Source organism: Ammospiza caudacuta, chromosome 2, assembly GCF_027887145.1.
Source record: "Ammospiza caudacuta isolate bAmmCau1 chromosome 2, bAmmCau1.pri, whole genome shotgun sequence".
Classification (NCBI taxonomy): domain Eukaryota; kingdom Metazoa; phylum Chordata; class Aves; order Passeriformes; family Passerellidae; genus Ammospiza; species Ammospiza caudacuta.
Window position 1 is genome coordinate 81975822 of NC_080594.1, and position 13180 is coordinate 81989001.

The window sequence follows — 13180 nt, forward strand, 5'->3', positions numbered from 1 at the left end:
CATCAGAGTGGAGGAAGCCAGACATGGTCCCCAAGACAGAAGGACTCTCACTCTGCTAATGTGTGAGCTCCTTTCTGCATCTCTCCCAACCAGCCCCGTGTTGCAGTGAGAAACTTTGGCACAGTCTTGGGGCACTGAATGTATCAACAACCTTTAATGTCCCTGACCAGCCTCACCTGGGACCCTCACCCACATCCTTGGCCCACATCCTGGGACATCCATTTCAGCTCAGGCCTGAGCCTTCAGCCTTGCTTCAAGCTCTGTTGTTGGAGGTGTATTTGTCTCCAGTTATAGGGGGACACAATAAAAGAAAATAAAGGTAGTATAGTAAGTAATCTTACCCCCTAAAGAGTTGCAGCTGAGCCAATTACTAAGGATTAGGAGCAGGCCTGATGTTAACAGGCCACAGCTGTAGCCAATCAGTAGAGTGTTATAAAAGAGGGGATTGGTTGATTGAGGGGGGCTGGAGTCAGTTGGCTGCTGTGAGGACAAGGAAGAGGCAGTGCTCTGAGGAGCTCCCTATGAGAAACATCAAGGAGGTATGAAACTCTAGCAATAAGTAACTTTTGCAGTATAATGACAATAGAACTCTTGCACTATAATAACAACATCTAGTCTCTGTTCCTGCCTGACCTTTGCTCTACTGTTACTGCTTTGTGTTCAGCCCTGCCTCTTGCTGCTCCACCTGACAGGAGTGCCAGGACAGACCACCCAATTCATCTCTGTGCCTTCAGCAGTCTGGGACTGTTCATGGACCTTGATGCGTGCACCAGCTCCTGGGTCTGCCCACCCTGTTCAGACCCCACAGGACTGTGCCCTGCAGGTGAGGGCTCCCTGAGTCACCCCTGCCTGGGCTTTGAGGCTCCTCTGGGGTGCCTGGGGCCAGTTCATGCTGCCCCCAAAGAGGTGTGGGGACTGAATGGCTGGTGTGGGTGGAATGGGTGTGGGGGTGCGTGACCAGCAGCTGGAAACTGGCATGGTGAAGCAGTCAGTGGGGTTGAGCAAGTGTTGGACAATCCAAATTTCCCTGAACTCTCCTCTTAAGTTATGTGGTTGCAGAGGGTATGGTTGTCCCTGGGGGCCAAGGGGATCACAGAACAAGGCAATCTGGCTTGGGTTTTCACCATCCTCTACCTGGTTTGGGGAGGCCACTGTAGGGGGATAGGACATAAGTAAATAAAGGTAGTACAGAAAGTAATCTTACCCCCTAAAGAGTTGCAGCTGAGCCAATTATCAAGGATTAGGAGCAGGCCTGATGTTAACAGGCCACAGCTGTAGCCAATCAGAAGAGTGTTATAAAAGAGGGGATTGGTTGATTGAGGGGGCCTGGAGTCAGTTGGCTGCTGTGAGGACAAGGAAGAGTCAGTGCCTGGAGGAGCTGCCTACGAGAAACACCAAGGAGGTACGAAGCTCTAGCAATATGGAGCCCTTGCAATGTAATGGTAATAGAACTTTTGCAATATAATGACAACATGCCACCCCTGAAGCCAGGTAGAGGATGAGGCCAAGCCCCCCTAAGAATGAACTAGTAGTGCTTCAGTTGCTTCTGAGGCTGGGGAGGCTCAGGACTTTCCTGAGGAGACCTGAAGGCTGGGGAAGTTGAATGATGATGCCTAGGGGGTTCATGTTCCTGGAGAAAGAGACTACAGGCGTGCAAAGCTTCAAGCTACCCCTGAGGCCAGGAGGCTAATTTAAGGATCAAGTCAGCTCTGAAGCATGTGTTTATGTGGTAGGGTCAACCCTGAGGAGCCTTTGAGGGGGAAGGGTGTTTCTGCCACCTCCAAAGAGCCACACTGTACTCCAAAGCCTGAGAGCTGGGTGTGGGGTTGAAATTAGGGAGCTCTTAGCTCGCACTCTCTCCTCACCTCCCCTGTCTGTGGCTGGGATTTGGGGTTTCTCTGGGTTGCCTGAAAACCCCTCCAGCTCTCGACTCTCTCAGGTGAAGCTGGCATGAGTGATCTTTCCTCCCAGTCAAGGTTTTTCTGTAGGTACATAGCAGAGAGATGTACGGAGATATTGACTAGTCTGATTCTAAGGCTGAATTTCTGTCTCTTGCAGAGTGTTGAGCAGAATGCTGATAGAAGAAAAGGCTGTTTACAGAATATATAACAGATACTTCAAAGAGTTTTTCTAGCTTTGAGTTCTTCAGGCACAGGCTTTTGTGCATAAGGCATTTCATGTTCAGTAAACCTGATACAATATATTCCCTATTAGATGAAGGATTGCAATTGCTCCAGTTTTCTCCCTGGGTTGCAGCTTAAAATTTAGGTGATGATACAACAACTTATGATTTCTGTCTGAATTTGGGGTTATGTTAGAAGATGAAGGTAACTCTCTGCTCTAATGAAAGGATCAAAGAAATTCTCAGTACTCAAAGCTGCAGTTCTCTAGGACCCCCTCAAAATAATGAGAGAATAAATTGCACAGTGTTCTGGTGTCTTATAAACCTGCTTAACTTTCTGCATGTTAACAGCTTCACTGAGACAGGAGTTCATATTGAGTTATGACATTACAAATGTGCTTACAGGCATGCAGAATTAAGGTCTTTGTGTTTATCCAAAGTCATTTAATTATTCTAGATATTTTAGTTTCACAATTTAATTTTTGAATATCTACTTTTTTTTTGGCAGTGATGCTGTGTAAGTTCTCTTTTTTTGTATGTTCAATAGTAATTGTGTATGATCTTGCTCCATTACATATCTTCCTTTTCTTACACAAACAAAATCTTATATTTTGTGTGCGCTGCCCACTACAGAATGGAATAAGCAAAAAGACTGCTAGTAGAAACATGTCAGTCAGAATCAAATCATACTGAAAGCAGTAAACTTCATGTGCAGGGAGATTAGCATTTTTTTTTCTTTTTTGCCCCAGTCCCTTCGACTTGTGAGGAGCCTTAGCTTCACTTGGAAACAGGCTTGCATTAGGCCATTTCTCATCAAGTTCTTTATGCACCCAGCTGGCGGTGTCTGTGTGTAATCCCAGACAGTTTCCCTTTGCAGCTGTGGGGGGCCTCCTTTGATGCGCCTCTGTAGGTGGCTGCCAGCCCTCAGCCGGGCTGGCAAACAGAATCTCCTCTGCAGAGGGAAAGAAAACACGCCAGGGATGCCACGGGACTGTTTGCTTTATGAGGGCAGGAGGAACTGACGTCAGGTGCTTCGGGATATTGTTCTAGTGCAGGAACACAGTGTTGTGGTGTCTCTCTCCCTGCATCTGATATACCTGAGGCAGTGCCTCTGGTGGATGTGGTCAGTCCACCTCCCTTCTGCTCTTGGTCTCTTCTGCTTTCGAAGCTCTCCACATCTACTGAAAAAAAATATCTGCAGGGTCTGCTTGCGACTATCAACTGAAAATAAGGTGACCTGCTCTAGACATGTTCAGAAGAGTTTTATTGCATTGATCCCACCTGTGTGGCTGTTGTTAATGCAGCAGAGCAAATGTGTAAGTGTGCAACAGAGGGGAACCAATGCTGATTTCATTTTTGCTACTCGCTTGGGAGGAAAGGGAGAGTAGTAATTTCACAAATCTTTGGTATGCAGCAGAGTTCACAGAATGGTAAAGGTTAGAAGGGACCACTGGATGTCTTCTGGTCCAAACTCCTTGCTGAGGCAGGGACCCCTACAGGGTGTTCCTCAGGATTGATTCCAGATGGCTTTTGAGTAATTCCTGGGAAGGAGACTCTGCAACCTCTCTGGGGATTCTCTTCCAAAGTTCAGTGACCATCACAGTAAATAAGACCTTCCTTATGTTCAGGTGGAACTTTTTGTGTTTCAGCTTCTCCTTTTGTTTCTCATCTTATTGACCCGCACCACTGAGTAGATCCTAGCTTCATCCTCCTGACAGTGTCCCTTCAGATACTAGTGTTCTCTTTTTTTTTTTTGTCACAGCTTTTATGTTGTTACATTTGAATGTAAATACTGACATAAGAGGTTTAAAAGTGATGCCAAACAATAAAACTAGGCCAAAATTTTCAATATTATGCATAAATGCAAGTAGGGACTTGTGCTTTGCTGAGGGAACTATGCAGCTAGTATCCTATGAAAATATCTATGTTTGGGTGAACCCAGTTGCCTGGAGCTTCTGCCCTTCTCTGCTGTCTCCCTGCAGTGTGGGAATGTGCAGAATGTGATTGTCCATATAATATATATAGCCTGAGAGAATTTACTGAGGGCTATAAAGTGTAAGGGTTGTGATGTAATGATGTGTGAATTGAGGGAGTGATGTAATCTGGTAAAACCCACACTTACACAATCATCTGGCTGTATACGAAGCACCTTCTTACTGCCCAAGGACCGAGACTGGTCTAAAGTCTGAGGGGGTTATTCCTAACCTAAAAGTGTGCATTGCTCATATACATTTTCGTTATGGATGTAAATTATTTTTTTTTGTGTCTTCCAACCCTATCAGGAGGTTGTTGTAAAGCATGTCTTGGGTGAACTGCACACTATGACCCACTCTCTTTTCTTAACTAGGAATAATTATTTTTCAGCCTCAGGAAATGTAGTTTTGATCTGCTACTGTAGAAAAGATGAAGGCTCTGGTCTACCCTCATCTCTCAAATCACCACTGTAGGGAAAAATGGTAGAAATAATGCTATTTAAGAGAAAAACTCTTATTCTTTTGCTTTGTGAACACTTGTTTGGACATCTTGGACTATGTCTTTTGTATGTTTCAGTGCTGTGAGCAGTTTATTCCTCCGTTGCATTTTAACAGAGGTCTGAGACAATAACAGTGACACTTGTTATGCACCCTCATCGCGGTAAAACCTTTACAGCATTTCCTGAGATGACAGTTTACTTGGGGCTCGGCACTGCTCTGTCATGTCCATCAGCTGAGATCCAGCACACCCGCAGCAGAGAACCCAGACCCAGCAGCACGAGTCATTTCAGAAGGAGCTGACTCAGAGTTTCTGGAGTGCTAGGAAGCCAAGCAGCAAGTACATCCTGCGGATGATGTGAAGCACAGGATGATCAGCATCTCTCTCATGCCGGCTGACCGTGCTTGTGCTTCGTGGGGCAGGAGCTTGGATCAGGCACGCTGTCACAGCTGCGCTTTGCACCTTCTCCGCTTGGAAGCCCGGGGAGGGATGGATCCGCTCCCGGGGCTGCTGTGGCTCCTGGCCGGGGCACAGGAGCAGGCAGCCCCATGGGTTCAGCGTAAGGGCACAAGGCTGTGTCAGGGGAGGTTTAGGTTGGATATTGGGGAAAGGTTCTTCCCCCAGAGGGTGGCTGGGCCCTGGAGCAGGCTCCCCGGGCAGGGGTCACAGCGCCAGGCGGGCAGAGCTCAAGCACTGGACAATGCCGTCAGGCCCATGGAGCGCCTCGGGGGTTGCGCTGTGCAGGGCCAGCAGTCGGCCTGGGCTGGCCCTTTGTGGGTCCCTTCCAGCCGGGGATGTCCTGCGGCTCCGAGCACGCGCACGGGGCGCGCTCCCGCCGCGGTCGACCCCACGCGCCGGGCGCGCGCGCGCAGCCGCCGCAGCCGCGCCCGGAGCGGCACGCGCAAGCGCGACCCCGAGGGGCACGTGCGGCGCGCGGCGGGCCCCTCGCGCCCCTCCCCGCCCCCGGCGGGCGGGCGCGCGCCGGGATTGGCTGCGCGCGGCCCGGCCCCGGCGGCGCGGGTGAAAGGGCGGCCGGGCAGCGGCGGCCGCGGACATGGCGCTGGCTCCGCTCCTGCGCTGCGGCGGCCGGCGGGCGCGGCTGCCGGGGGTGAGCGGCGCCTTCGCGGCCGGCACGAGAGTGGCGGCGGCCTGGGGGCGCTGGGCTGCGGGTGGTGGAGGCTGCCCGTGGATGGGGTCGCCGGGCGGGGGCTGTTCTGTGTGCGGGAGGGCGGGGGGTGTCTCCCCTGAGGAGTTTCCGCGTGTGACCGGCGGGGATCCCCGGCTGAGTGAGAGGCTTCGGGGAGCGCTGCGTGTGCTGGGCCGCGGCCCCGGGTGGGCCGGGGGCAGGCGGCTGCCGGGGGCTCTGGAGCCCGGCTCCTGTGCCTGCGGGCTCCCGGCACCCGAGAGGCCCTTCCGTGCTGTGTCCCGTCGGCGTGTTGCCAGGAGACCGTGATTTTTTTGTTTGTTTTGCTTTTTTTTAAAGTTAATTTTCTGCTGGTGAGGCGTTATGTGATACTTTAGGATGGTGGAGTCAGCGTTCCCGGCGGTGTTCATGGAAAGACTGGACGTGTCACTCGGTGCCGTGGTCTGGGTGTCGTGATGGTGTTTGACTATAGGTTTGGCTCGATGATCTCAGAGGTCTTTTTTGACCTGATTGATTCAATTCACAGAGTGATTCTGTGATTTCAATTTCCTTCTGCCCTTTTCATAAGCTTGTGTTTAACAGAGGGAAACTCTGGAGTGGAGGGTCGTTTTGTGCTATTTTTAGTTGTAAAATGTTAGCTGACAGAGAAAGGAGCTATCTTCCCCCCCCCATTGCCCCCACCTCCCCCTTTACCCCAGATACTTATGGTGCTTTCAGCTGTTACTTAAAGCTTTACTGTGGATTTTTTTCTTGCTTTTCATGCAATAAACTCGTTGCAGAACCATACCAATATTTTTTGATGAAGACCTGAAATTATCTAGAAAACCTTCTTCTGTAGCCTGTGGAGTAACTTCACTGAGGCACCTGCTGTGTTTTCACCTCTGTTACTTCTACAGATGGTATTAAGAGAAAGATACTGTTTTATATAAGAACAAACAGCATTTGTACATTGTGTTGTGTAACAGTTGAATGAAACTGCAGTTAGTTTCTTTGTGGAAAAAGTAGTGCAATGTACTTCTAATTGTTTGCTGTAGAAAGAATTTACAGTGTTTTTTTTTTTTTCCTGAAAAGGAAAATTTGTGTAGCGTTCCAGTGGAGAAGAGTGCAATGAATTACAGAAATTGTTTTGCTCAGTGCACCCCTGAGGCTTTGGGATGGGCCTCTCTCTAGACATATTGCCTCATAGCAATACTGTAAGGAACTCACCTAGGAGGAGTCATGTAAAAGAGGTGGTTTCTGTGGGCAGGGAATTTTGTAAAGGGTTTAAAGAGGAAAAGGGCATGTATTTTGCCCAAGTATTTTTCCTTAGGAAATATATCTTGTAAACCTGTTTTCCTGTGAAGGTGTACCCAAGAGAAGCTCTTTGAAAACCAGAGTTGTTTAACTGGAGATGACTTCACTTTAACAGAGGGCTCATCCTGTTTGACATCTTTGTTTTTGGTAGCCATGAGGATGTGTATTGAGATGTGGAAGGCTTCTGCTCTTCCTACTAAGTAGTTCTAAGAGTGATGTCAGTCCTTTGGAGCCTGTAAAAGGCCTACTTTCCTTCTCTCTGGCATCTCAAGGGTCTTGTCTGACAGCACCAGTGCATGCAGTATTGAAAATGTTGCATTAGTGGCACCTCAGTAAAACAAAATGTTTTTATAGCTACTTAAAGCACTCGTGAATTATATCACTGAAGTGATTTATAGCCCTGAAGGTCGCCTATTGGGAAACCTCTAATAAAATGAATTTGCATGGAAATTGCATTCATACATTCTTTTATGTTTTGCTTACATAGACAAATAATAAATTGACGTCTTGAAACTTGACTGTGCTTGGAACTCCAACAATTTTGCAAGGGCTAGTAGCTACTGAGATGTCCTTATCATCTTGTGCTGCTTTCATGTGGGAATTAATAAGGGACTTGAGAAAGGTGCAGAAACACTGAGTTGGGATTTGACTCTCCACTCTGTTTCTAATGTAGTGCCTGTCACCTCTGTTGAGGTTTTGTGCAGAATGGGTTCTGCTTAGAATATAACCAAAATTTCATTTTAAGTGCTTTGCACTGTTGGAGCTGTGAGAAAATCTGATGATGAAAGAAGGCTGTCATCAGAAAATTTGGGTGGAATATGGCTTTGGATATTTCAGTCATGAAACTTTTGAGAGAGCTGCTGGACTGTTTAAAATAATGTAAAAGGAAGTGGTAAATACTATACATCAAATTTCATAACTCAACTGCTGATATAGATTTTATCAGTGTAGGTAAGTTTTCTAATAATTGAATTCAATGTATGGAAAGTTTCTCTGCCATCTGTGCACCCAACATTAAGTCATGGAAGTTATCTGTGTGGTGGGAGCCCCCCCTTGCTCTCTCCTGTGGTGTTATTTTTAGCATGCTGTTATTCCAGGGAAATATTTTCACCCTTGTTCCTAAGTGCAGAAGTATCAGGCTGATGGGATAGCAAGGTTGGATATCATTTGCCACTGGGGAAGGGAATTCAAATGATTGCCAATTTGTGGAGATGAATGTAGCCACTAACTTCTGGAGTTTAGTGATTGTTTCTAGTATGTAAACTACAGATTTTAGTACTGGCAAGCACTCTGAAAGTGTAATTCAGGTAGAGATTTCTGGTTCCAGGAGTAGCTTTTTGGAATTTGTAGGGAAGGCATGCTGTGCTATGTACTCTGGGCAAAATGTACAGCAAAAAGCTTTGCAAGGAAAAAAAATTGAGAGTTCATTAAAGTCTATATTGAGTAAAAAATGTCACTCTTGTTCTGAAACACTTGGTGTTACAATTTATTTTGTCTGTCCCCAGCTTGCCTAGATGGTTACAGTACTGTGATCTATTTCACAGGTGCCAGCCTTACTGTACATCTTAAGGCTGCTGCCATTAGAAACTGTTCCAATGTTCTGCAGCTGCTAGGTCTTGACCACAGGCTGTTCCTGCCTCCCTCCAACTTGTGCCAGCACTACTGCATGGATATCTTGGATAAGCTAGACTGAAATCTGTCTGAGAGTATGTTTTTCCCACTCCCTGAGAGTAGTTTCTCAGCTGGTTGTATTCCCATGCCTGGCTCACTGTGCAAGCTTTAGGGGCTGGCACAGAGGAGGAGCTACCTGGATGTAGGAATGATTGAGCTTAAAAAAATAGCCTTAGGTGGATGAGTGTTTCCTTGTTTGTAGTTTGCATGCTATGTTGGCAGATATGAAAGATTTCCTGTTCTTAGAATCGTGGGTGTTTGTCAGTCTGGTCAGAGAGAAGGGACACTGAAGTGCAGTGTGCATTACAGAGCCTTGTACCACAGCTGTGTTTGCAGATGGCTTCAGGAGAATCTGCTTACGGTTACAAGGGCTTGGCTGTTCAGCACTCTGGGCATACAAAGGAAGGGAAAGTGCTTCCTTAGAGAAAAGAAATACAGAAGTGTTATGTTTCCCTTTCTGTTTATGAGATTTGTACAATATTCTATTACAAAGCTCTGTTTTCAGCCTTATAGATTAAAAGTCTTGCAGTCATGTGAGGGTGTCTGCTTCCTATGTGCTTTATACCTGCCCCGTCAGTAGAGTTCCACACACAGGAAATTATGTTGTCAAATGAGTTGAAATAAAGATTTGGGAACAGTAGTTGTATAATCAAAACATGCAAAAAGAAATAATTTTAGTTAGTTTTATAACTACTCAGGAATACTGATGGCTAATACTAGATACACTAGAAAGAAAGGGGTTATTCTTATGGTATCTTAATCCAAGTCTCTGAAAGTGTTAGGGCAAAAATCTCAGGAGATGTAGAACTTGTGTAGTGAAAAGTAATGTGCTAGTCTGGCTGTTACTGTTGGGTATTGCTTACTGTATTTTCTAGTAATGCTAAAATATACATTCCTTCTCATACTAGACTTCTTACAGCAAATATCGTTATATATGATGCTTTTCCTGCCTGAAATCTGGAGCTCTGTGTCTCCATTTAACACTGAGACCTTTTTCTGCCTGTAAAGCTCAGTATCAATGAGTTATTTACAAGCTGACCAGCATGGCAGGGAGATTTCCTTCCTCCATGAGGGCATGTAAGCCTTTAAAAATGCACATATAAGCCATATCTAAATAATAAGTAAATTTTCTGTTTTGCTGTTGTATGCTGTGTCCTTAAGCCACCTCAGGAGGTTTCCTAGGGTTGGGTGCCCAAGGGGAGGCAGTTTGTCTGTGAGGTCTCAAAGTGACCGTGTGCAGTGGGCATACTATTCTACAAGGTGTAGTTTGATTTATTTTTTTTAATATGAAGTTATAAAATAATTGTTGCAGCTGTTGTAGGTTAGTTTGGCTATTTTTGCAATTAATAATAGACAAGCAGGATGCTTTTCCAAAATACTACTGATACTGTCTGTTTTCCAAAAATTTGCTAGACATGGGAAACTCTAAGCCAAACACAGAAGTCCAGAACTGAGTTCTCATAAATGAATAGCCTGCATTCTTGGTCTTTCAAGAGTCAAAAACTTTATCAAGTGGAAGTAACAAATCATGACAAAAATAGGTTATACCAGATGACTCTACTGCCCTCTCCTAGTTTTACAAGATAGAAGGAAGTGTTTAGGTCAAGCTGAGCTCTCTGGGCTGTGTTCTGAGGAAATGTCTGTGTAAGGTATAATAGCTGGGGCATGTGTGCGGCATGTGTGCTTTGTGGGAGGCAGCCAATTAAGGATGTAGCTTGAGTGTTAGATTGGCTTTGCTGGCTTGTTGGTTTGAGAGGTCTTTGGGGGTTTGATGTAGCTCTTAAAAAACCTACCTATGGCAGGAGCTTGGGAGCCTAGGGGTTGGTGATGATACCTGCATAGCTCTAGGGTTGGAGATGGCAATTTAGTAACATTCCTTTGTGGCCTTACATATGCGTTATTTTCAAAATGCTTGTTTATTTTTAAGTAATTATTCAATTGCTCTTAGTGGCTAGGAGCAGGCCTCTAAAGACGTATTTCTTTAAGTGGATGCACGCTCTTAGTATATATAGAAACCCTTCTTTTAAAAGCTGTGAACTAGAGTTGAGACTTCATATTTGAGTTGAGCAGTATGCTTGATTTGTTTTAGGAAATTACCCCACAAGTACTCGATTCAGGGCCGAACTTGACTTTCTCAGTGCTTTGCTTGTGTATATGAGAGGAGGCAGTTAAATTTTTAAACATAGGTACATAGTTAGGTTAGGTTGTTACAAGATTTTTATATGGAATCTGTCCAATTCTGTAGTGTAAAACCAGAGTTGAGTGTGCTTTAAAGTTTTTCCAAGTTTTTTTAATTGCTTGGTAATTTTATTCTTTCTGCATAAAGTTTTAACAGGGCTTTTTTTTTTTCCTCCCAAGATGGCTAAGATTCTACAGTTTAATGCTAGCTAATTTCTCCCATCATAGCTTTTCCTTCCAGTCTCCTGTTTCTCACAGGCATCCAAAACTAGTTTTGTTTGAAAAGTATTTACAAGAAAGTTCAGAAGCTTTTCCTTCCTTGCTTAGTTGTTGCCTTTTCCCTGCTAACTGCAAGTATTTAGATTAGCCCCACTGACCCTTAACAAGCGCTTTCTCCAATGAATAATATTAACTCGTGGAGAGTTTTTGTGTGTGTCCTGTATGACCTTTACACTATTTGTGGTCTCTCAAGCACTTCTGTTAATAGTGTTTCCAAGGAGGGGGACTCAGTCTGCTTAACCATGTGTATTCTGGAGCAGGAGAGTGTACTGGAGTGTATTCTGGAGCAGGAGAATGTACTCTGCTGCTTCTCTAGGAATCCTTCCTCTGCTCTCTGACTATATCTAGATTGCAGTACAGTCACTGAAGGTGTAACAATTGTGCTGTAAACTTGGGATAATGACCAGCTGGCAGGTGTGATTGCAGCTTGCAGAATTCTGTCCTTTAGTCCATCTCTTTAATGCCTGAAACAATTGTACTGTCATACCCTCAGATGAAGAATAATATACTCCTGCAAAAAAAAAAAACCCAAAACCCAAAGAAACCTCTAGTGGATTTGATTCTAGCATATCAGATGATTTGTGTTTCAGGTTGGTTTGGATTTTATCTTTGAGGAATGAAGTGAAAGAAATAAAAGAAGCAAAACCCCCCACCAAAACAAACAAAACTGAACGGAAAGCAACTCAGTGAACAAGGTGGAATGGTTGCTTTCCACTAACCTTTTTTAGTTTCAGGCAAGATTAAACACTCGTGAGTTGTTCGGAAGAATTAAGCATAGGTGGATTATTTGGGAACAGTGTATGCTATGGCTGCCATTAGTAACTGGCAATTTAGTAACCTGTGTAACTATAGTAGCTTTCTGCTCACAAAGCTTGGTTGGACCTGGCAAGAGGTGGTATAGCTCCAAGGCTTCCTTTAGTTGTGTTGGAATATATTTTTCCTTTATAAGAATTGAAAGATCAGCTGTCTTACAAATGTGATGGCCTTCTCAGCCCTTGGCTGGTTTCTGCTTTCTGTGATGCAACGTGAGAAGTATTTTCAAGCTTAATCATGCTAAAGGGCTGTATAGGGAGTGCTCACATTCCAGTTACTGACAGCCACTGTTACTTCAAAATCAATATGAGCTTACAGTAAACTTTAAATTTGATCAATTTTTGAACTGTCTTAAGTTCACTACCCTTGTGGAAGATGCAACTGAATTCTCCAATTAAGCCATTTATGTGAACATATGCTTCCTTATTTTATCGTTTTTCTAATGTAGTTCATATTTGTATCTTTTTTCCTCAGTCTTTTCACGGGACATCCTGTAGTTTCTACTACTTCAAAAGTTGCAGAAATCAAAAGATTTCTGCAGCTTTTGAAAACAGTTCTGTAAGACAGAATTGACAGATTGAGTTCTGGCAGTTCCTGTCACTGCTGTTTTGTGTTTCCTACTAGACGATATCTGTTAAGGCTTTTTATACTATTTTTGTTTCCATGTGGGTGATTAAGTGTGACTTTGCCAGAGCTGTCTGTATTGATGCATCTTTGGTGTGGTATCATTTTGTCTGTATGATTATTTTTGTTTATGGCTAACTGCCATTACATTGTAAAATGACTTGCTTAAGTAATATCCATCTGAATCTCCTTTTTGATTCACTTACAAATCTGTGATATAATCTATTGTGTTTTCTCTGAAATAGTGTGTGTATACTGCTTTTTCCTGTGATGTGCAATAATGGCAAGCTATAGGAACTGTCTGTGTAGAAGTTGGTTGAGAGCAGAAGTCTAGGGGAAAAAGACCTCTTTTTCCTCAGATTGCTGTCAGGAGCCTGGGATAGGGAAGACTGAGAGCTTAGCTAGCATCTAAAGTCTGTTCCTTCTCCCCTCTGTAAGGGCCAGCCTGCTGTATGCCCAGCAGTGAAGGCCTCTCCCCATCACCACTGTGTACAGGCATATGCATGCATGCTCTATTGAGAATTTCTTTAGGTAGTTCTTGGAACAAGAGGGAAAGAAGATGGTATAGAAGAGAGTATATTATA

General features: G+C 44.7%; 1 protein-coding gene across 2 annotated transcripts in view; it reads left to right on the top strand.

The window, feature by feature from the left end:
- The first annotated feature begins 469 nt into the window (after positions 1–469).
- The window catches only part of PCCA (propionyl-CoA carboxylase subunit alpha), a 274953-nt gene continuing 262242 nt past the window's right edge, over positions 470–13180 (top strand). The window contains exons 1-2 of one of the 2 annotated variants that reach the window (XM_058821827.1): positions 470–539; positions 665–823. In XM_058821827.1, the coding sequence (XP_058677810.1) occupies positions 522–539; positions 665–823 (177 nt within the window). In that variant the 5' untranslated portion in view covers positions 470–521. Of the gene's footprint in view, positions 540–664; positions 824–5619; positions 5703–13180 lie in introns of those variants that run through there. The other variant, XM_058821835.1, reaches the window with a different exon arrangement.